Below are 25,064 nucleotides of genomic sequence, written 5' to 3' on the forward strand. Positions count from 1 at the left end.
TAGCTACGCCCAAAATAGTCCATTATTTATTGCGCAACTGTGACCAAACAATATTATTCTGTTAACATCCACACATTTTCATAAAATCTCTATGCACTTTTTGACCATTCATAAATAAAATACACTGCAATTTATTCCAGAAAACCAATTTCGTTGTACATTCCTACATTCTTGCATATTAAATGAGGGGTTCAGACACATTCCAAGCAGAACATTCTCTTGAACTAATAACAAAGATGGTCAATCCTTTCCCAGCAATAATAAGGTTATTACAAGGATACCGAAAAGTATGCACTCAAGACAGTACCGCTGCTGCATCGACCTCCGTTGCACATCGATCGATACTACCGCTGTGATGTCTTCGTGCATGATTTGCAGTATCCTCGTAATAACCTCATATTATCATTACAGGTTGAAAGCAGGTTATAAAGCAGAATAAAGTCTGAATTGGTAACATCAGCCATTTCTTAAATAACATACAAGTTGCAATTACGATGTAATCAAGATGGTTCGAAAATAGATGCATGATATTAAAATTTCAATAATTGACCAATCACAAATATCGTACAGAACATACATATACATAACACTGTGTAAGAGGTTAACTACATGGATCATCAAGACTTTGACATTTAATGTTTCTACTTTCAACACTTACCGCTCATTGTCGCACCAATATAATTTATTTTCATCATAGTCTATAGTCAAACCACCTGGAGATCCAATATCTGTAGATACAAACTGTTCTCGATAGTTGCCGGACATTGTTGAACGCTCTATCAGAGAAAGCTGCCCCCGGCTAATCCAATAAATCTGCCTGCAAAGAATGAAGAAAACTTTCCAGCAACATAATTCATTCAAATCACAAGTCAAAATTGACGTGACAGTGTTTGTTATGCAGCAGTAAACAAAACTGTCAGTCAGCATGACAGTGTTTGTTATGCAGCAGTAAACAAAACTGTCAGTCAGCCATTTTGAATCAGAACCTGAATAATAATGTGGTCACCATTCTGGCGTTTTTAATTGGATTGTGAAACAAATGCATGTGTACAAGTGAGGCGTGATATATGATGTATGTGTAAAGTTTGAACATGAATGATCAAGACAAGTCGAAGATATGACTCCACATCAGCAATTATTAACAAAATGGCCTTCTGTCGGCTATTTTTAATATGATCAGCAAAACAAAGTGACATGCATCAAGGTTCCATAATGTCGAAAGTTTAAATGTAGTCTATTTATACATGGCCAGAATGACAAAAATGCTTGATTTAATTAATTTTTAGCACTAAAATGACCAACACTTGGGCATCATGAATCTGATCACAAAACGAATGTAACATGCATGATTACGTATTCCCAAATGTGTATGTTTGAATGTCATTTTACAGACATTTCAGAAATACGATTCAGGAACAGCATTCGTTTTAATATAATCTGCAAAACAAAATGACATGCATGAAGCTCCCATAATGTACATGTATATTCTTGCATTGAATAAGATTCTGCCATTCATAACTGAGATCTGGTTTAAGTATGACAGCAATGCTTGATGAAGAATTCATAGCACAAACATGGCTACCATTCAGCCATCTCGAATAATATCAAAATTTAAATGCATATGTATCCCTAGATGCATAATGTACATGTAATGTGTAACATTTGAAAATGACCATTCAGGCATATCCAAGATCAAGTTTAAGTCTCTGTTTCTGACTTTGTGCGAACAGCGACTACAAATTTCCACAAAATTGATACAATTATCAAATCAATGTACATACCCCTTACATGGGTCCACGATGATTCCTCTTGGATTGTTAGCATTATTAATTATTGTCATTCTGTCAGTGCCATCCATGTTAATTGCGAAAATAATTGATGATAACAAGTCAGTCACATATATCTTTTTGTTAACCCAGTCAAAAGCAATGCCAGACAGCATGTTCACATCTGAAGATTAAAAAAAGATATATCATGGATACAGTTAATTGTTAACAACGACAACAACGACAACGGTAAGCATTACACCTTACCTGTAGTGTATATTATTATTACAGGCAAGATCAAGGGTCAAAAGATATTGATATATAATATATAATAATCTTTTCAAATAACATAACTGTTTCCATCAAATTTTATGCATTTTTTCTAAAAATTTTTGGTTAATTTTGAAACAAACAAGCATATTAATTTCCCATTAGCTATGTGTTTCGATCAAAATCTTTGAAGAAATATCGACATGATACAGGCTTAAATGCACGAAAAATGACAAAAGGGTTTAGGTTAAAACCTACATTTAGCTTTCTTGAGATTGTTTTATGCAACTCATCAACTTCGTACTCATGAAGAGGTTTATTGATTTCTTATCTGACGTGTAAATTTAAAAAAACATGTTTCGCAAAATAAACCCATTAAATGCCAATGTTAGCATTTAATACCATTCATAAAATTATACATGTATGTTATATTTCAGAACTGCAGCTAATAGAAAATTATGTCTATTTGGTTCAAAAATTATCAAAAATATCAAGTATCAAAGCATTCAGTTTTCAAGAAGAAGTTGAAAAAGTGAAAAAGTTGACACAAACGACACCGGACTGACAAGCTCCGCTTGACAAAGTCGACAGCAGAGCTAAAAATGGGTAAAATGCAAAAATTCTGGCATTCAAGGATTAAAGCATTTTTATACAGAATATATATCAAATTTGTTTGACTTCAAAAGTAAACAATAAATTTGCATTCAGTCACAAAATTAGTGTGGTACAGTTACTGTTGTGCAAAAACACAAATAAACACATATTAAAAATCAAGATGTGAAAAGTTTATTTCTGAATCATACAAGAAAATTAAACAACTCAAAACATATTTCACAATTCCTTTCAAAAAAAAACACAAATGAACATTAACGAGACTGAACTGACCTTCGTCTGTTACAATCACAGGGTCACTACTTGGGTCATCCAATGCACGATATCGAACAGAACTGGTAAATATTTCTGTGTAGAACAACAGCTTTTCTTGGTAGTCAAAATCCAAACTATAAGTGCGGCCAGGAACAGTCATAGGTGGCCTTGGCTGAGAATGATCTGTGGCATCAAAGTGCAAACTCCGAACCTGACCTTCATTGGCAAGGAGCAGGAAAGCATCAACATCTGAAAAGGCAACATAATCGTGAGCTTCCTCTTATGATCAAAGCCATTGTTAATTGCTTTAACAATAATTCACCATCAATGATCTATTTGGTTGAAATTGGATTTGAAATCTTTGATGATCAAATTTGATACCACACTGATCAAAATTTGAAATCTTTGATCAAATTTGACACCGTTGATATAAAATTTGAAATATTTGATACTACTGATCAAAATTTTAAATCTTTGATCAAATTTGATATCACCTAACATAATTTGAAATCTTTGATACTACAAATCAAAATTGAATATCTTTGATCAAAATTAAAATTACCTCCGCAGCTTTTACCATCATTCAGCAAAGTTCCTGTCGCACAAGCACAATGAAAGCTATTGTCTGGTCTCCCAAAACAAAGCTGCTGACAGTCGCCATTGGAAGTGTAACACCCTCCTGGGTTAGCACCTGCAAGTCATGAAACAAACATTGTTTACAAAAAACAGTATTTTATATCTCAAAGTAGTTGCACACCATTTTAGAAAGTTTTGGACAAAAATAAAAAAAAATGTCAGCAAGATAATTATATGTTGTTCAATAAATCCTGGAATTTAGCTATACCAAGTACACTCAAGAATGAGCTGGTGAATCTATAATTAACTATGCAGTCGGTCCAGAATTCTGTGATTGACTTAGGGCATTACTATGGAAACACACTTGTGCATACTTCAGACCAATTCAGTCTATTTATTATATGTAGATTTTTCCAAAGTTTCAAGATCATATGAATCCATTTCACTTTATACACTAATAGGTACTTATAAAACTATGTACTGTAGAATACTTTATTTTCGATTAGAATTAATATTCGCTGATGGCATGTTTCAGTGAAAATAAAATCCAGTGAAACAGCGTCCGGATTACTTTCGGAAATTCCGTCGCGTTTCGGAAAGTTTTAATTTTCAAAACTTTTGAATATTTATTTGTGCTTTTAGGTTAGTGAGAAGGTTATAATAATTCTTCATTTCACTTTAACACTGTTTTTACACCCCTCAGACCCCTTTAAAAAGTCACTTCTGGCCATTATAATGGCCACTATTTTCTTAATGGCCAGAGTATTGACCAGAATTTTTTAGGTGGCCAAAATATTTACCAGTGTTTTTAAAATGGCGGTTTTAATGACCCATGTTTTTTATACTGGTCAGAATAATTACAATTGCTTTTTAAATGATGGAGTTGATGAACATTTTTTTTTTTGATGGGCAGTATAATGGTCATTTTATTTTTCATTACATACATAAAATGACCAGTATTTTTGTTCATGTCTCTAAATATAATGGCCCAGAAAACAGCCTCAATATACGTGTGGGAATTTATTTTTCCCAAGTTTTACTGAAGCTTGCAAGTACACTTAAATGAAATTTCGCGAATATTGCCTCGATCCCCAGTGAAATTTCATAGTAACGCTGATGCCAGTGACTGCTGGTGGACTGCATAACCTGCGGAGTATTTAGATGGTGTTGAATCATAGGACGATTGCAGTACTGCAACTGGCACATCAAGGTATGAATTTGTAATTATTTTACAATGACTTCAATACAATATTAGATACTTTTGTTGTTGTTTATGTAGCAGGATAGTCTTTTGGGGCTTTCGTTTTTGTTCAGTCATGGCACACTGTGTAAGTAATGCTTCATTATTATTCATAATTGTCAAACAACAAGCTCAAGTAGGTGTTAATGAGGATTAGCTCCTATGTTTGTTAATACAAGAAAAGTATAAACAAAGGTTATTTCCAACTCCTGAAATCTGCAAAAAAACATCAACGTAAATTTGTTTCCATTCATGGCAATGTTTTCAAATTATTTTAATAAAATAAATTTAACTGACTGCAAAATGTTTGTTTTTTTAAATTTTCGAAGACTATGTATATTGTTTTTTTTTTCTCTTCAGACAATACCAGCAATAGTATACTGTACACTGGGAAATCTAATTTAGTAATCATGTATTAACTATACATGTATATATTATGCCCATAACGTCAAATACCATACAGAATCCCTTTTTCCTGTAAACTAGTATAGATGATATATGCCTACAGTGTGCAACAGTTCATTTTTCTTTGCGCACAAAAGAAAAAAGTAAACCTCATACTCAAAATAACTTTTAATTTAGCATGGATTTAAACTAAATTTCAATTGAATCTAATATTCTTTGCTCATCTTTGAGCCCAATTTGATTTGAATGAGTTGTAGAGATCAATATAAAAGGGAAGTGAACCTGAATGTATGCACCTAAAGTAGGAATAAACAGAAGACACTTATTCGTAGCATTCACGTAGAGCTCTTTAGCAAAGGCTAAGAGGTCCAATACATTACCCTGTGCTAAAAAAATGTGCATGAATACAGGCTAAGAAATACAAGGTACAGAGTAAATCTGGTCAGTCCAAAGCCTTAGCACAGGCAAAACAAAACATGCATGAACGCTTAGCTCGGCTAAAAAAACCATTGTATTTAATGTTCATTTAGGAGATTTACTACTATATTCATAACTTTTTATTTTGGTGTGCCATTTCCTGCATAACAATCAACGCTAACACATATAGAGAGATTGACTCAAGAAAAAATGTACCGATGATGAGACTGTGCTACTTCCTGTTATTCTGCAATTTGCACTTTCTGAATTTGCTTTGGTATTGTTTTATAACTGTAGAACTAACTTTCCTAGTTACTCTTACTGAGCACTCATAGTTAAAATTTCTGAAGATTTTGCCTATTCTTAATAAGTTTGGGCATTCCTTACCCCGTGCTAACCATTGTTTCCTTCTGTGCATGAACTCAAACATATGAGATTAGCTTAAATCTTAGCTCGTACTTTGTGTAGCATGAACACTACTATTGAAGATACAGGGGGCAAATGGGCGAGACTTAAACAAAATATAATGAAGGTGTAATATTCAGTCAGTAAATGTCCTGGGCGTTTCTGGGTCAGCCAAATTGATCATGGGTACTCTGGCTCAACTGGGACAAAAAAATATTTAGTCTATACATGTATAACATTACTTAAATCATAGACCTTAGAGAACAGGGACATACTACTGTGGCTACCCCTTTCATGTAACCTTAGTTATAATCCTCTACCCAAATTAACACCTTAGAGAAACTGATAATAAAGCTATGTCAACACCACTGTTACATCTTTTTCTATTTCATAAGCCAAACATGGCTGCCAGGGTGTAGCTACACAAAATGAGACAATTTTGTGGTTGGAATATAATCAGAAAAATTAAATTTGATCAAAACTTGAATAGCCAAGTCCATTCTATTGATACGAGTGAAACTAAAAATTAATAATTTTTATTCCACTATGAAATCAGGAAAGGGAAACAAAAATGGTAAGTTTTCTCTGCAAGGAAACAAAACTGCCTAAAAGTAAACAATGACAAAGAAAATTTGTGTCATTATAACAAGTGGATTTTTCATCATATTTAGAACAGATATAGCATAGTGCACTTGTTATACACTGACTAATGGGAATACTAGTAAAAACTGTTTCAGATGTATAAATCTTCTAGGTACATGTATATGTATTAATGAGATTATACAGGAGGTTATAACCCACATTGCACATTGTCTCAGACAGAAGTTGCATGACCCTGTTTTCTAAGGTCATGCTTAAATCATAACCATCCGAATACCATTATTTCACTTTTCAAACTAAACTGTTTTATATTTTTAATAGCATTTTTTTGATTTTGAAAAAAAAATATAGAAACAATATTACACTTAACATAATTACTCTATTAGCAGCACATGCGCTTAGGTAAATTACAGGGATCTTCAACGGTCGAAATATGTAATATTTTCATGATTTAGTATCCACAAATGTAATTTTAGAGCAAATATGGTATTGTATTGGATCATAATTATAATACAATTATTTATTTTGTGAAAGTACCTGGGGATCGATGAAGTTGTACATGCATGGTGGCATTCCCATTGTGGAGGGACTCTATAATTTTGTATGTACACAACTTCCTACTTTGAAAGACAAAATCATGCAGCTGCATTGTTACATAACATTCTTTTGTCTCTTTAGGAAGTTAAATCCCCCTATTGTTCTCAGAAATTAGGTTCCCAAGTACAGCTATGTACTGTCCACAGAGGGACTGTGTACTGTCTTAGTCTCTCAAGAGATGAACTGTGTGTATATATGGCACAACCCCTTAATATATTCGGTTAGGAAACAATTTGATGTTATTCTGTTTTATTTGATATTTATATTTTTTCAATCAGAATGTACCGGGTATCATCTTTTTGGAAGTATATCTGAGTTGCATAGGGGAAAAATTTACATATCACAAGATGTCATTTTATCCACATTGTTATTTGTGAGGACAGAAATATGCCAGAATACACAGACACCACACATTTTTGTTTCCAAAATTGATTACAAAGTGTCTTAATTAAAAACTGGTCATTGTGAGCTAATAGCAATCTGAATTATTTTTTGCAGATAATGACAATTTAAAAAAAGGAAATACTATATAAATGGAAGGTAAGAAGTTGAAGAACCAGAATTTATGGACGTGACGTTAAGGGGAAAAAAAAGTTTAACCAGTATTGATGGATGCAATGGTTTAGCATTTGCATGTTTATCAGTTTTACATTTGCACACAGATTTTGAAAGTTCCAAGTGTGTAGAGTTACTGTACATTCCTTTTTTTATGTTTTCCCTCAAATAAAAGTGACATCTTTCAACTGGTATTTCATGATTTTCAGCTATCTTATATAGTTCTTCTTGCTGACCCTTTTGTACACACCCACACTCACTCCACAATCTTTCATTTTCTTAATAATAATTAACAGGAAAACATTATTGAAAAAATCCTGTAGAGATCAAAAACATGAACAAATTTGACACGCCTACATCTTTGAGAAAAAATATTTTACACTAGAAAAAGAATAGCACAAAAACAAAGAGGAGAAAAAACATTTTGCACAGCCCCCTCCTTAAGCTAATCGCCTCTCAAGAAAACTTGATGAATATCTGGAGGAGTATGACATTGCAAACCTAAAATATTATTATCCACTAAAACAGTCTGTATGGCTGTGCACTACATCATGATTTTTCAAAACAAAACATTGCATACTTTTAATATTGCTTACATATTCTTGTTTTGTCTAATGTTTTCATTAATTATCCAATTTCTGTACTTTATGTGTTTGTACACTGAGCTGAATAATTAAGATGATGTTTTGAAGCACAGCGATAGAGGGACTGTGTTTGAAGCAATGTTTTAACCCCCCCACTCCCCCCATATGACTTTTTTACTTTGCAAAGCTGTACCTCCCAGATCTTTAGTTGTTTATGCATAGATGGTCTTTGGTTATAAATTATTTACTTTCCAGTCATTTTTGAAGTGTAAACCTTTGTCATACTTTCTGCTGTGTTGACTTCCTGTCACTATGCTTTTGTTTCCCTTTGGTTAGCTAAACATATGAACGCTTGTTGAAAATCACACTTGGAAGTAAGAGTTTCTAATGGAATAGCAAGCAATCTAATCTATTCCTGAAATTGTTAAATTATATATAGTGTTATTTGGAAATGTCAAAATAAACTTCTAGGAATCTGTTATTCAGTTCAAAAAATAAACTGGTTGCATGCAGAATCTCAGAGAAACAATTGCATGTATATGCAAGAATGGACGGATGTTGCAGCAGCAGAAGTTTGGGCCTGGACATTCCAGTCGCATTTTTAAAATGATTTTAAATAATGTACGTATTCTTAAACTGTTACATGAGAGGGGCCAGAGCATGAAATAATATTTTAGTTTTGGGAACTATGCAAAGATGTGTGTTCAGTAATTCAATACCTTTGATGAGCCATTATTAAATTAGCATACTAAGGGTTAGATTTGAATAGATTCCTAGTAAGATTGGTGCATTCTTAATTCAAAAAAACTTAAGTTTTAATACTACTAAATTATACATATGTTTGATATAATTTATTGTAAAACATTAATGTTGTTGTGAAAATAGTTTCATACAAAACGGTGAAAATTTGCCAAAATCCTTATATGTGTTGCCAGTGATATGCTAGTTTCCATTGTTATTTAAATGTACTCATCAGGGAGGTAATCCATTACAAAACATCACTAATCCACAGTAGTCTGGTTTCAGGCTACACCAAGTCATAGTCATAAGAGGGACTTTGACCAAGTACAGGCTAAGATATAAGTGAATCCCAAATGTTTGCATATCAGCTATACCCAATTGTGTTCACTCACAGGAGGGCCCAACAGTTATAGCACAGGCCAGTGTTGAGGGTCTCTGCACTGGCTAAGAACACCCAAACTTGTTTCCCAAGGGAGGCAGCAATTATGAACAAACAATTAAACAGCAATGGTACAGTGCCATAACTACACTGTTAACCGAAATAAACCAACCACAAATTATCGAAACAACCACCATATATTTCTCTCCCTTAATATTTTTTTTTTCATTCCTTTTCCATGTTTTATTGATTTATAATGCTTATTTTTTTTATTAATATCATCACCAGTTTTTTCAATTGTTTTTTTTTAAACCATTGTGGTACTTCCGATACTAGTTTGCTGATAGTTGTTAGAAGGGAATTTTTGTGATGTTGATTGGTACACTCAAAAGCAATATCACATGTGCAATTTACGTTACACCCCAAAACGGGATGCGTGCGCATGCGAAACACCATATCTTCGACTTCTGGGGAAGTCGTCTACTAGTATCCATGGAACTATAAACCCCAGGAAGAACAACGAAACTAAGAGGATTAAAAAAACCTTTGTCTTAGTTTATCTTACAGTGCTTTCGCTTTTGTTTCCACGACATTAGTCATACTCCATGTTAGTTGCCGCCGATACGCCTGTATCAACCGCTTTGCTGGAAACAGAAAACTTGAAAAAAAAAATTCATATCTGCGCAGTAAAATATTTCATTCACTACGCATGCGCAAACAAGTCGGTCTGCAGCGTGACCTTCAGTGTACCGGAAATCATGCAACGGGTCGGAGTTTTAGCGAGTTTTCATAATTTTCAATGTCGTTTTTAGATTATTTATTGCTTTTTTCAATCCTCGAAAAAATAAGGTTGCGAAAGTTTGCGAAACATGGGGTTTGGTATGCTGTTTGTTGTTGAGATATCCCGACTTATTCCGTGTTTCCCTTCGATCGCCAGAAGTGGCAATGTGTTTTTGTTTCCCGTTGAATGTCGCTCATTTATCAGTGTTTTTGTCTTGGCGCCATTGTTTTTTATGCTATAACCGAAACAACTCGATCACGTGATATCCCGAAGTCGCTCGATTGACTCCGAAAATGACCGATAGCCTGAGATAAACGTTCATTTGCGTAAATCGGCTTATTTTTTAATGCGACAAAATAAACAGTCAAAATAAACATTCGACATCGCGGCAACTATCATAGTTCAAAGGAAACGAAGTGGTTGTTCTTCCTGTGGTTTATAGTTCCATGTAGTATCCCACCAGTCATTAATTACTCCGTACACGCTTCCACACTGATTGGGTCGCTGTAGTAGAGCATACAACAACGCCAATTTGGTTCCCTGTCTACGACATGCACTAATAAAACTCTGCATTCTGTAACGCCGTTATATACTGTTCCTGTGCATCCAAATAAGTCGGTCTGTCTACGCTCGTGTTCCAGTGCACTTCGCTTCATAAATTAGAATGAAACATGTCAGCAGCAGAAATTTTGCGTTCGTAAACAGCGCCCCTTAGCCCCCGTGCTAAGGACTGGCCCTCCCAATGCATGGATGCAATTGGGTCTAGTCAAAATGCAAACATCAGCTAAAATCTTAGCCAGTACTTCATGTAGCATGAACACTATTATTGTCCAGCATTATAATACCGTGAACAAAAAAACATGCCATTCACTGCTAAGTCAGCTAGCGCTACACACATGGAGCTCTATGCTAGACCCCCTCCCCCATATAACTTACTGAACCACCCAACCCAGTTGTGTACACATGCAGTAGTCGTGGAATATTTTCACAGATAATTTTCATATCACATTAAACCATTCATAATAGAGAAAATAGCAAAATATAAAAATAAAGCAGAGCATCATGGGTATTTTTTAGTTGACTGTGTCTTAGCCACTTTAAAATCACCTTCCATCAACCCTTCAACATAAACTTCTACAGTTTATAACACATGTTATGAAAAGTTTCAATTTAAAATGTTATAGTTTGGGTGTATTTGAAGACTAAACTTTAGTTTTTTGTCATTATTAAAATGGGAATTTTGTTTATGTTTGAGCTTAACCGCATTCATAAAGACAGGCTCTTTTTTCGGATTAATAACTCGCTGTTTATGTGACTTTTTGGAGTAACCAGCTGTTTATGTGACTTTTTTTGGTGGAAAGTCAGTTGCTGAGTATTTTGGGGGGTTGCACACTTTTCAAAGGTTCAGTAGTGAATGTCTTGTTTGTTTGTTTGTTTGTTCAAGGTATTAAAATGCTGGATATTGCCTTTATAAGAACAGGATGTAGTACAGAGTCTCATTGTCAGTCCATTTTTATCTCAAGAATAATGTCACAGAATGTGCTTGTATTGATTGTCAAGTTTAGTATAGTTATGAATAAGAATAGTTATGAATATAATAGTTAAATTTTCAAATGGACATCAAGTACAATGGTATTTTGGGTGATTAGCCTGGGCTCAATGTTTGCACACACTTCGTTAGCGCCCGTGATAAGGGTCTAGGCCGAATTTTGAAAACGGGTCATCTTCTATGTTCAATAATAACCTATTGCATTATACTATATATTATTAAGTCAACAGTATCAAGTGCATGATTTGTTGTGATTTTAAAAACAAATTAACCCAAAACGTCAAATTTTTTCAAGATATATAATTCCATATTTCAAATTTTTCAAAATCTTGTATTTTACGTTTACCTACAATTGTACTGGCTTAAAATTGAAGCAAACTGAAGCGAGTGAGGAAAAAGAGGAGAGCTGTCAATCCCCATGTGCCATTACCGGGTATATCTGTGACATGAAAAAAAACATGACCATTTTATTCATGTAATGAAAAATAAAATGATCATTATAATACCCATTAAAAAAATAGATTGTCACCCACTCCATCATTAAATAAAAAATTACTATTATTCTGACCAGTGTAAAAATAGTGGTCATTATAACTACCAGTTTGAAAATACTGGCCAATATTTTGACCATTAAAAAATTTCTGGTTGGTATTCTGGCCATTAAAAAAAAAGTGGCCATTACAGTGGCCAGAAGTGACTTTTCAAAGGGGTCTGAGGGGTGAAAAAAACAGAGTTAAAGTGAAATGAAAAATTATTATAACCTCCTCACTAGCCTAAAAGTATGAATAAATATTCAAAAGTTGTGAAAATTAAATCTTTCCGAAACGCGACGGAATTTCCGAAAGTTATCCGGACGCTGTTGTGAATATACCTCATGTTTCACATTGAACTCGTCAAAAATCAATGAAAATAAATTCCATACAAAACGATTAAAAAGTGTTTTCAGCGAAAATTAATTGCAGCTAAAAAAAAGTGTTACATTATTGCATATGTTGAGATGTGGTGTATCCTGCTGTATGTTCACTCGCTTCGCTAATTAAAGTACGGCCGTAGGGTACACAGCATCACTCATAAAAATAACTTCCATATACAACAAAAGCCACATGGAGGGTGTGGGGTTCTGTCATAGTACTCAGTATTTAAATTTGTTTTCATGCAATGAGTTTTTATGACAAAAGTGGTTGTGACTATGACAACCACAAAATCATCAGTTTCAACCTTTGCTATACAATAAAACTTACCTATTGGCTGTATCTCATCGTCAAATATCGCAACATCTCGAAGGGACTCTATTCCAGTCTTGATGAAAGTTGGATAATTCACGTCGCCAGGCTCTTTACTCGCTTTGTAGACATTTTTTAGGCTTCTGTCAACCCAGAAGACTTCATCTTTGAAGATAGCTAGGCCATATGGATTCGGAAGATCAGAGCGAACAGTTTCTATGTTAGTACCATCCCAAGAGACTCTCTAAAAAAAAAACAGACATGGTCAGAATATTTAAATACAGATTAATAATTCAGAATAATCAGACGAAAACAGGAGATGTCGACTATATATTAACTATTAGAGACAAACACACATGCAAAAGCCGGCCGACTCAAAATATTTTTGGCCGTTGTCATGGCAACAGTAGGACAGAACTATTTTTTTAGTCCACCTTTTTAGGTGTCTATTTTCTTGGCAATGAATATCAAAATAACAAATAGTAATTTTGAACCCACACTCAAACTGAGTAAAATGAGATATTGACAGAGTTCTTGTGAATACAACCATTTTGAATAAATTACAGAAGAGACACTGGGTAATAAGCTGGTGAAAACGCAGGGTTTTTTTTTTGAAAAAATGAAATAGAGGGAGCACACACAGGTGAGGGAGTAGTTAGCACAGAAACAACATAGTGGATCACCCTGGAAATGTCATATCGGAAAGTTTCGGCACAGTTTTAATGGTGTATTTGACGCCATTGAAATATTTTTGGAGTAATTTTAGTGTATTTGTGTTGCTGGGATGTTTTCATGCAGAAAAATATATTTGAGAAAGATTTCATGTTGTAAGGCAGCATGGAAGTGTATGGCTCATGAAATATATTTATGACTTGAAAGTTCAATCGGCAATTTGGTAATCTTGTTACACTGTTCAGGAGTCTTAACTTAAGTTTTTGAAAAGTGCAAAGGAATTCTTTGCATGACGACCAAATACTGTTTTTTATGATCACAACATGGCTGGCACACCTAAACTGAACAGTGCCCTCTAACTGTACCTGAATTTGCTCTGAGTCTGTGTCCACCCAGTAGACTTTGTGGGTTTGGTAATCAACACAGATATCACGTGGGTACACTGTATTTTCATTCTGGACCAGGACTAATCTATTGCTACCATCTAAATTACTTCTTTCAATCTTCGGCTGTTGGCCGTAATCGCACCAATATAAGTACCTGAGAAAATCAAGTGACAGTGACAGTGGTTATCATGGTGCCTCATGTTCAATACAAGTCCCATACATATCACACCAGTTGTTTTTCCTCTCATATTGATAATTCCAAAAACACACAGAGCATTAGTCAAGGTCAAGGTTGAATGCTACTCAATAATGAAAATAATCTTTATGTCATTTTCTTTATTTTCACATACATGTATGTTACATTTCATGTCACGAGGATGACGAAAATGTAATAACAAGCAGCCTATGGGCTGAGATAGCTCGGCTGTTAGCAATGCACATTTCAATTAAAGAACTGAAGACATCATTAGAAAATGAACAATATGTATAGTATCAAAGCAATCGGATTTTCAGTTTTTAACAAGAAGTCGAAAATATCACTTTTTACCAAAAATGACAAAAATATTCACCAAAATTAGAGAATTGAAGACATCATCACAAAATGAACAAATCTGAGAGAGGTACTCATGTAGTACCTATATATGTAATATCAAAGCAATTGGACTTGCGGTTTTTAACAAGAAGTCAAAAATATCATTTTTTACCAAAAATGACAAAAATATTCACCAAAATTAGAGAATTGAAGATATGATCATGAAATGAACAAATCTGAAAGAGGTCCCAAGGTACACGAAGTATCAAAGCATTCAGGCTTGTAGTTTTCAAGAAGAAGTCGAAAAAGTAAAACATTGACACGGACGTCGACAACGGACAATCACTCATATGATAAGCTCCGCTCGACAAAGTCGACAGCGGAGCTAAAAATATGGATAAGTTATATCTTACTTTTTGGTGACAAAGCGCACACATTTCGAATCCCCGGTTAATTAAAAACAAAAATAAACAATTATTTGAGAAAGTACGTCAAAGTACAGTTCTTTGAGGATTGTGCATCATGTCGCCATAAGCGACGGTCCTCGGTACACGACACTATGAATAAGGTATTTCCAGAGGTCAGCGTTCGTTTTTTATAGGCAGCCTCATCTGCAGTTGAATAAACTTTGTCTTGAATAAACGCTTACAGTAGTAAACCCATGGGCAGCAAATCGGAATAAATATTCATGGTGTTCGCTGCATTTGTTTTTTCGGATTTAGCGTCGCCGCACTCCTGAAAGAATTGTTTGCCCACAAATAAATTGATATGTTTTAGAGACAACTATCTGGTCTTGACAAATTAACGTAAAGATAACTCCGTCAATTCTAAATATAAACAATCGTTTGAATAGTGTGAACGAGAGGTTTGAACCACTGTTTTTATGCAAATTCATGCAGTCATCTCTGGACTATTGTCTAGATTTTGAAACCGCAAAATTGGGTTTTATTCGAGTGGTTTAAGTTGACACCAGGATAACGCATTACAAATTGCCATTTGACAGAGAGATGGCCACACAGCCTTGTCATGTAGTCCAAAACATGAATATGACTTCTGTGGCAAAATGCACTATGTGTCAGCACTAGCACTTGCAATTTGCACATACAGAAAAAAAAAAAAGTTAGAAGAGACAACAGTGACACCCAATGTCCGGAACTGTCGCCTGGCACAAAAAAAAAAATTTAAATCAAAGAAAGCTTAGAAAGAACTCCCATGTGCTGAGAGTATTGGAGACACATTAAATATAATTCGAAATTACTTAGCTGAAAACTAATTATGCAAATCAGAAAATTAATATGACCAGATTTGAGTGTAAAACTAATGAGGTCTGCGCAATGTAACAGAAAATCTATGTCTCCAAGTTTAATTGAAATGTGATTAGAACCAAAAAATTATGAATTATTATGCTTATTAGGGAATTAATATGAACAGATTTTTACCCCAAACTAATTAGGTTTGTACATTGTCCTAGAGCATCTTTGTACTAAGTTTCATTGAAATGGAATAATTAGCACCGTAAAAACTCCAAAATTTCGACCCCTCTAAAAATTCGACAGCCTATTTATTTGCCGGGTTTCGGTGTTTTATTTACCTCCAAATTTTCGACTCCACTAAAAATTGCCGACTCATTCTTATTCGAAAATTGCGACCAGTTTTAGTTTTCCCCCAAACGAAAAAAAAACCGATGTGAGCGTTCAAACGGGACCTTCCTCGAAGGCATGAATCCGGGTTTCTGATTGACTGAGAGATTTTTATTTTATTGGTAACGAAAATATATTCTAAATAAACGAAGTTTCAAATAAAAACGAACACAAAAATCTCGGCATGCTGCGTTTCTGAATTGTTGATTATTACTGTACTCAGTAGTGATTATAATAATGTACACAAAATAAATTTGTTGAATGGTTATGAAATACAAATAAAAGTCAACTTAGTTTCATCGTAAGCGAATGATTCCGGTCTCGTATAAACGTTTGATGCTGTAGGATATCCGCCATGTTCTCTTAGGTCAAATAGGTCAAATCGCTAATTAACCAATCAAAAAGCTGGATGATGCCAACGTGTTCAAATTACCATAGCTTATTTAAATATGTTAATGTTATTGAACGCAATGTGGAAGAGATTGATGTTGTAGTACGATGTTTTGGCTTGGATTTTGATGCGAAAACGGCATGATTTTTTTTAAATAAAAAAATTAGTTGTTTTTAAAAAATAAACTGGTCATCTGAAGAATAATTTAACATTGTTCACAGTGATAACAGCTCATTCTCGAAAGGAAGCTTACCCGCTCACGCTAGTCACGATAAAAATCATACACGTGTACTCTTGAATAGACAGACGTCAATGACTACGATAAAACTTACTCTATTTTAGCCGGCAGGATTGATTGAAATGTCCGAAAAATGACGCCAAAATACACCTTAAAAGTCCCATTTTATTTTCTTCAATCCCATTTTATTTTTTAATCCAAGGGCGAATTTACGGCAGAATTTGGTCCCTCAAATAAGGGACACGTGAGCTTTGATTCTAACCGGATACATTGCACTGGGTCGGGGAGATAGTTTGCTAAACTTCCATGTATCTTTTGTCCAATGGGTACCTGTACTTCGAACATTCGCAAGTTTTCCTAGGTAGTGCGAGACAGCTTTGTCTTTTGACCTATTAGTTTTGTGCTGACCTCTTCTCCGCGTCTTGATGTTTTGTTTTGCTTGTCATAATACTCACTGATTGATGACTTTGTTTAGATTTTGAGTTACAACTCGGCCACGACCTTTGCTTTTACCGTGAAACATGAGGAAGTTTACGTCAATTGACGGACATTGCATTTTTTAAAAACTAATGAAGCACACTGTCTATCATCCCCATTTTTTCATTTGCTGATTTCTATTCTGAAAAATTCGACCGTCCGAAAATGCACCTTAATTTTGACTCTAAAAACACATCACATTTCTAACACCAATTATTTAAAACCGGTCGAAATTTTGGAGTTTTTATGGTACTTTAGATATCAGTGTGAAAGCTTAAAATTGGTTAATTATGCAAATTAGGTAATTAATATGTACAGATTTTAACCCACAATTATTCAGGTCTGTCTATTGTCCTACAGCATCCATGTACATTCATTGATATGTGATGTATAGTACCTGAGATATCAGTGTGAAAGTTGGTTAATTATGCAAATTAGGTAATTAATATGCACAAATATTTACCGGAAACTAATTGGGTCTGCATAATTCTACATTCATTGAAATGTGATGATTAGTACTTTAGATATCAGTAGAAAAGCTGAAAATTAATTATGCAAATTAGGTAATTAATATGCACAATTATTTACCCTAAAACTAATCAGGTCTCTGCATAGTCCTAAAGGATCTATGTACCAAGTTTCATTGAAATGCGATGATTAGTACTTGAGATACCGGTGGAAAAGCTGAAAATTAACTAATTATGCAAATTAGGTGATTAATATGCACAAATATTTATCGAAAACAATCAATCTCTGCATAGTCCTTGAGTATGTAAGTACCAAGTTTCATTGAAATGTAATGCTAACTACTTATATCAAATGCTGAAAATTAATTAATTATGCAAATTAGGTAATTAATATGTACTGATATTACCATAAAAACTATCAGGTCTGTGCAGTGTCGTATGACATCTATGTACCAAGTTTCATTGAAATGTGATGATTAGTACTTGAGATATCAGTGGAAAAACCGAAAATTGACTAATCATTATGCAAATTAGGTAATTAGTATCCACGGATTATTACCAAAAACTAATCAAAACCTAGCATATGTTCAGAGCATCTATGTACCAAGTTTCATCAAAATCCAATGAGTGGTTCTTTAGATATCAGTGGAACAGTCATAGAACAGCTAAAAATTAGCTAATTATCATGCAAATTACTAATAGGTAATTAACGAGCATGGATTTTTACCAAAACCTAATCAAATCTGCGCATTGGCCCAGAGCATCTATGCACCAAGTTTCATCAAAAACCGATGTATGGTTCTTGAGATAGCAGTGGAACAGTCGGACACACATACACACACACATACACACATACACACATACAGACACACTAACACACTAACTGCAAAGACTCCCATTTTGTGCTTCGCACATGGGAGTCAAAAAACAAGAAAAAAAGTTTAATGAAATGATAAATGATACACGGCCATACTTTTTGACAGGGTTGACTGCGATAGCCCTTGGTAAGTCTTCAACCGTTTTAAGCAACACCAGTCTATAAGAGCCATCAAGTCTACATACTTCAATATAAGTTTCAGATTCAAAAGCATTTGTGAAATAAAGGTTTCCTGTTGAAGAAAAAGAAATAAAGAATATTTATTTGTTCGAATCATTAGTTGTGTTCTTACTACAGCCTTAGCATTTGAAAAAATCTACTATTAAATACTAAGATAATAATAGGTTGTGTCACATGAACACAAGGTGGGCACACAGAAGAGATAAAAATGATTGTTGAGTAACTATAGAGTAAAGTAAAAAAAAAAAAGCTTGTATACCAGTGTGCGTTTCTTTGAAATGAAATGGCTGAATGTTGGCCATTTAGAATTTGATTTGAAAAAGAAAATAACGGGATCAAGGTAGGTCCCAATAATGTTCAACAACCAAGGACTACAAGGATGCTTGATTTCCATACATTGAAATGGCCGCTACAAGTATTCAGCCATCTTGAATCTTATTGTAAAGCAAATGAAGGTGCACTTGTATCCCAAGGTGTATGTGTGAAAGTCTAGCCAATGTCCAACTACAGGAGCAGGCACACAGACACAGATGGATACAAACACCAAAGTGAATCTACAATATGATACATTTCTGTAAATTAAGTGGCACTTCATCTTCATTTCGTCTAGTGGAAAAAAAAAGTTATAGAAACAAAAGAAATGAAATAATGTATATGTAGTAAAAGCCATGCATGGCACAGTCCCCGTTAGTTATCAAATTTAAGATATATAGTTTTGTTTATAGTAATATAGCTGGAATATAACCATGTCAGCAATATGATTTTTTAACATTAAAATTTGTGTCTGATCGTCAAACAAGTACTTGTCCATATTGAGAGATATTGCTCTGGAACAGCATTCAAAATCAGCCATTTTGAATACATGTATATATATAACATGATGTATAACGAATATATAAAATTTGAATATAATCAGTCAAAGCATTTAGGAGATATGGCTCTAGAAGCCGCCAGAATCCAATCTGAAAAATAAAATGATGTGCATCAGGAACACATAATGTCTAATATATGTACCAAGTTTGAACGAAATCCATTCATAAATGCCAGAAATGCTTGATATTTGATGATTTTTTAGCACAAAAATGACCATCATTCGGTCATTTTGAATAAGATCGTCAAACCAATATATCTGTTTATCTATGACATGTACAATAAATATTTAAAATTTGAATATAATCAGTCAAAACAAGTTGGAGATATGGCACGAGAACCACATTCATTAAAACAAAATGGCCGCCAGTCGACCATTTTGAATTTTATCTGAAAAACAAAATTATTTGCATCAAGGTCCCATAATGTCTAATGTATATACCAAGTTTGTACAAAATCCATCTGTAAACAGCCGAGAAATGCTTGATTTTGATGATTTTTAGCACACAAATGGCCGCCATTCGGCCATCTTAAATCAGACCGTGAAACAAATTGACGTGCATATGTATAATATCATGTATGATGTATGTGTGAAGTTTGATTGTGATTGGTCCAGGCATTTCTAAGATACAAGTCTGGACGCACGCACACACACACACACGCACGCACGCATGGACGAACACACACATAGAGGTCAAAACATAAGTCCCCATTTTTGGACTGCGTCCGAACAGGGACTAATGACACTTTTGAATTGTTTCAGGTGAAGTGGGAAAACTTTACCTAATGTTGGTTTGTGCATCATACAATTCACAAACTTTATATATACTTTGTAATCTGTCTTCATTTATGTTTTTTTTTTTTACTATTTTTGTTGTAAATTACTGTTAATTTTTGTATTTATTTACTTAAGTTCATTATTTTTTGTTTACGAGTAATAAAAAAATGTCAAAAAAACATCCTTGTTTTCGTTTTTTGACCAAACAGGAGGTAACAAATAGCAAGTGCAATGTATTATGGGAATTTTAATACAGATATTAAACTAATCACAGAAATATTTCAATGTGACGTACCTGCTATCCAATCAACAGTCAGTCCGCGGATACCATTTTTGCCAATACCGGTTGTTATAAGATTCCTCAGCCGACTGCCATCTGGTTTAATTCGTTGGATACCATTTGCATTTCTATTAGCTGCATTGAAATCAGCGAAATATATATACTGATCTTCCATATGGACATCAACGTGAAGCGTAAAACGACCTGAGGAATAGACAAAAGTATTAGGATGATTTACAACATTGTGCCAAGTTGACGATGTTCACCGCATACATTAGGCAAAGTGTGAAAACTGCCAATTTCAGCTGGAACGAGGATTTCACTTGCAACAGCAACAGCATCTTTGTAGGTGTGGCAGTGAATTACAATTGAATAAAAATTTAAGGTCTGTTGGTATCAATTTCGGCCAAAAAAAACTTAGATTAGTAACATAAATAACGTGTAGGAGAAGTATTTAACATTTTCACAGTCTTCTCAGACCACTGTTGAAGCCTAGTTTTCAATACTTGGTCACACCATATTCACAATAGTCCAAACAGACCCTCCAATTTGATTACTTGGAAGAGTAAAATGATGTCTAGTGGCCAAGTTCTATGACTTCATACAAAGTGGAAGCTGGGGCTATTCGAGCAAAGGCTCGAAGTTGGGAGAGTGTGTTAAGTAATTTTATGTTTCACTTACATTTAATAATTTTGATCATGTTTAAAGTTAAACAAGTCATTTAAAATGACACAGTCCCTGTTAAATTTTTGAAAGTTCTCTTTGTGCTCGTCATATTAAAGTGGAGGGGTTGTCGCGAGTGTGTCCCAAGTGGCATATACAACAGATTGTTTATTTACATTAAATCCGAACACGTGTTTCTTGACAACCCCTCTGGTTTAAGACATAGCAAAGAAAAAAGGAGATCACAAGTGAAAGAATGTCCAAGTTATCACATTTTAAACAAACAAGATGGCCACCAGTCGGCCATATTTGATCAAATTGCAAATTGAATTGACATGTACATGTATCCATTAATGACATACTAAATATCAATGAAAATGATACATGGGTGACAGAGATATAGTAATATGGCCAGAAATAAAAACAGCCGTTATTCGGGCATCTTTGATCTGATTATGAAACAAAGTTTTAAAACTAGCGGCGAAGGCGCATATTAGTTTTTATGTTTATATAAGAGATTGCATACTTACCTTTGGTTAATGAAATTTTAATTTCATAAACAAATGGGATAATTGCCAATTATCATATAATACTGGTTAAATAAAATCGAAATAACAGTGGATAGCTCCCGTAGGGGGCGTCCTTCCCCTGTCATCTGATTTGCATACTTCCAGATCTTTTTGACCACGATATTGATTCGTAGCTATTTATCTGGGGTGGTTTTGGGTGGGAAGGTAAGTATGCAATCTCTTATATAAACATAAAAACTAATATGCGCCTTCGGCGCTAGTTTTAAAAGTTTATTACAGAGTATTGCATACTAACCCCTTTGGTTAATGAAATTTTAATTTCATAAACAAATGGGACAGATTACCAGAGAATATCTCTTGGCAGATAAATACTACCCCACCTGATTATGGAATTGAAAAAAATTCCATCCCCCCAACTGTATAACTCCCGCTAACTGAATAATTCTTGCAGTTGCGGAAAGTTACATGCCCTATTGTTTCGTTACAACTTGGCCTGTCACTAGGTAGCCTAACGAGTGTAGGCCCTGTGACTCGGCCGCTAGGTCTTTCAGGTAATAAGAGAGAAAAGTGTTGCTAGTTTTCCAGGACCCGGCTGCTAGCACCTGGGCTAAAGAAGCTCCGCTAGCAAATGCCAGTGTATTACCTATGCCTCTTAAGTCATGCATCTTGGCAGTGACTTTGCCTGCCTCTGTGCTCAAATACTTATCACTATAAGCGTGGTAAACCGTCTCTTTTACCCATCTCGCTAACGTGAATTTCGACGCCGCTGAGCTTTGTTTACCTTTTTGGTAACAAACGAACATCGACCTTTGACCCCTTCTGACCCCGGAAGTACGTTTCTTATAATAAGCTAGCGCACGTACCGGACAAAGAATTCTGTCTTGTTTTTCATTGGAAATATTGCTCAGTGCCGGGATAACGATCGGAGTCGCCGTCTCGTGCAGTTTCTGATTTTTTTCCTCTGAATTTTACTGATGTCATTAAAATCGCTTTATCGGGATAAAACACCGTAAAATTGTCTTCAAATGACAGAGCGTGTATTTCGCTAACTCGCCTCCCTGAAGCGAGTGCTAGTAGAAAAACAGTCTTTTTCGTCCAGTCCTGTAGTGACGCCAATTCCTTCGGTTCGTATGGGAATTGTCGTAGCGCTTCAAGGACTACTGACAAGCTCCATGCAGGTGCTTTGTACCTCTCAATGGGGCCCGCCTGTGTAATAAAGCCCTTGAACAGATCGGAGATTGTCGGGTCATCCGAAATGTTTTTGTCTAGGCTTAGTTTGAGTACAGAGTTGATCGCCGATTTATAGTTTTCTACTGTCCCCGGTTTCAACTTTTTTTCGTTGATCAAATAAGAAAAAAACTCCGCTACTTGGGGCAAAGAGGGATAGAGTGGATGTATATCCCCTGCAAGACACCAATTACGAAATTTTTCCCAGTGGTATTGATACAATCCATTTGAGGAATCCCTAAGCCCGGCCGTCGTTGTTTGCGACACTTGGCTTGAAAACCCTTGCGCAATTCTAAATTGCTGGATAGTTTCCACACGTGAAGTTGGTACAGCTCCGGGTTGGTTGGTGTATAACCGCCGGGTTGTGTCAACGTGATTTCTTGTGGCAGGCTTCTCGGATGGTCCGTTAGCAGAGACAGCAGTAACGGAAACCAAGTCTGAGACGGCCAGTTCGGTGCCACTAGAATCATGTGCGAGTTCTCCGATTGTTCCAGTTTTTGTAACGTTCGGTGGATCAATGGAAATGGTGGGAATGCGTAACTGAACATTCCGCCCCACTCCATCTGAAGTGCGTCCCACGTCAGTGACTGTTTGTCCGGATAACGCGTCACAAAAACGGGACGTTTTTTGTTTTCCGGTGTTGCAAACAGATCTACCTGGGGTTCCCCCCACATGTCGAACACTAGGTTTACTGCCGTCTGTGACAGCTCCCATTCTGTGTCGTCGTAGGGTTTCCCCCGGGATAGCGAGTCCGCTACACCGTTTTGGACTCTCGGTATATGTTTGCACATCAGCTCGACTTTGTTTTGTGCACACCACTTTAGCACTGCTACAGCATGGTCGTTTAACGACTGTGATTTCGTTCCCCCTTCCTTGTTGAGGTAAGCTACTACAGTCTGATTGTCGGATCTTATTAACACGGCCCGGTTTTTTACCGCTTTTTTGAAGGATTGCAGGGAGAACTGCACCGCTAGCATTTCCAGTCGGTTTATGTGAAATTTCCTTTGTTTTTCGTTCCACTGACCGTGTGCAATCCCGTCCATGCAGTGCCCTCCCCAGCCCGTCATGGATGCGTCCGTCACCAACGTTACTGTCGGTTTCGCCTTGTCCATGGGAATCCCCGCCGTGAGGTTCTTGAGGTTGCCCCACCACGGAAGTGATTCCAGAAAGGCCGGTGTGAACAGTACCGGTTTTTCGTATTTTATCCCGTCCTTTGATTGTCGCACTAGGCGTTGGATCGGTCTGGACTGTAGCGCCGCTCTCGGTACTAAGCCCCTCATCGAAGTTAACATCCCCACTAGTCGCATTACCTGGCGTAGTGTGGCTTGTTTTTGTTTTAGAAATGATTGTATCATTTTTTGTACATTGTCGATTCTGTGCTGGGCTGGTCGGATCATGCCTTTCTCCGCATCCAGTTCCATGCCCAGAAAGACTATTTTCTGCGTCGGTATTAATTCTGATTTTTCCATATTTATCAGAAAACCTAGCTTTAACAGTAGACTGACAGTCCGCTCGGTTGATTGACAAATCAGGTTCCGATTTTGACTTTTTATCAGCCAGTCGTCTAAGTAGGGGTTGACGTCTGCTGCGTTCTTGTGCAGTAACGCCACCACTGTGCGTAGAACTTTTGTAAATAGAAGTGGGGCTGACGTCAGGCCGAAAGGTAGGACGGTGTACTGATACGTTACACCGTTCACCACGAATCGTAACAAGCGCCTGCTTTCTGTGTGTATTGGTATGTGCAGGTAAGCGTCGGTCAAGTCGAGGGACGTCATCCAGTCCCCTTTTTGAATTGACGCTCTCACTAGTGCCGGAGTTAACATTTTGAACGTTTCTTTCTTCACAAATTTGTTCAACTCCTTTAAATCCAGCACCAGCCTGTACCCACCGTTGGATTTCTT

General features: G+C 35.6%; 1 protein-coding gene across 1 annotated transcript in view; it reads right to left on the reverse strand.

The window, feature by feature from the left end:
* Positions 1-25,064, reverse strand: part of LOC102802448 (low-density lipoprotein receptor-related protein 2-like) — a 196,092-nt gene that overhangs the window by 76,379 nt on the left and 94,649 nt on the right. Inside the window, exons 44-51 of the mRNA XM_085495716.1 lie at positions 20,759-20,947; positions 18,732-18,867; positions 13,993-14,167; positions 12,974-13,199; positions 3,466-3,594; positions 2,922-3,152; positions 1,782-1,950; positions 659-817 (exon numbers count right to left, since the gene is read on the reverse strand). Of these exons, the coding sequence (XP_085351842.1) occupies positions 659-817; positions 1,782-1,950; positions 2,922-3,152; positions 3,466-3,594; positions 12,974-13,199; positions 13,993-14,167; positions 18,732-18,867; positions 20,759-20,947 (1,414 nt within the window). The remainder of the gene's footprint in view (positions 1-658; positions 818-1,781; positions 1,951-2,921; positions 3,153-3,465; positions 3,595-12,973; positions 13,200-13,992; positions 14,168-18,731; positions 18,868-20,758; positions 20,948-25,064) is intronic.

Source organism: Saccoglossus kowalevskii, chromosome 22 (assembly GCF_978046115.1).
Source record: "Saccoglossus kowalevskii chromosome 22, keSacKowa6.1, whole genome shotgun sequence".
Lineage (NCBI taxonomy): Eukaryota > Metazoa > Hemichordata > Enteropneusta > Harrimaniidae > Saccoglossus > Saccoglossus kowalevskii.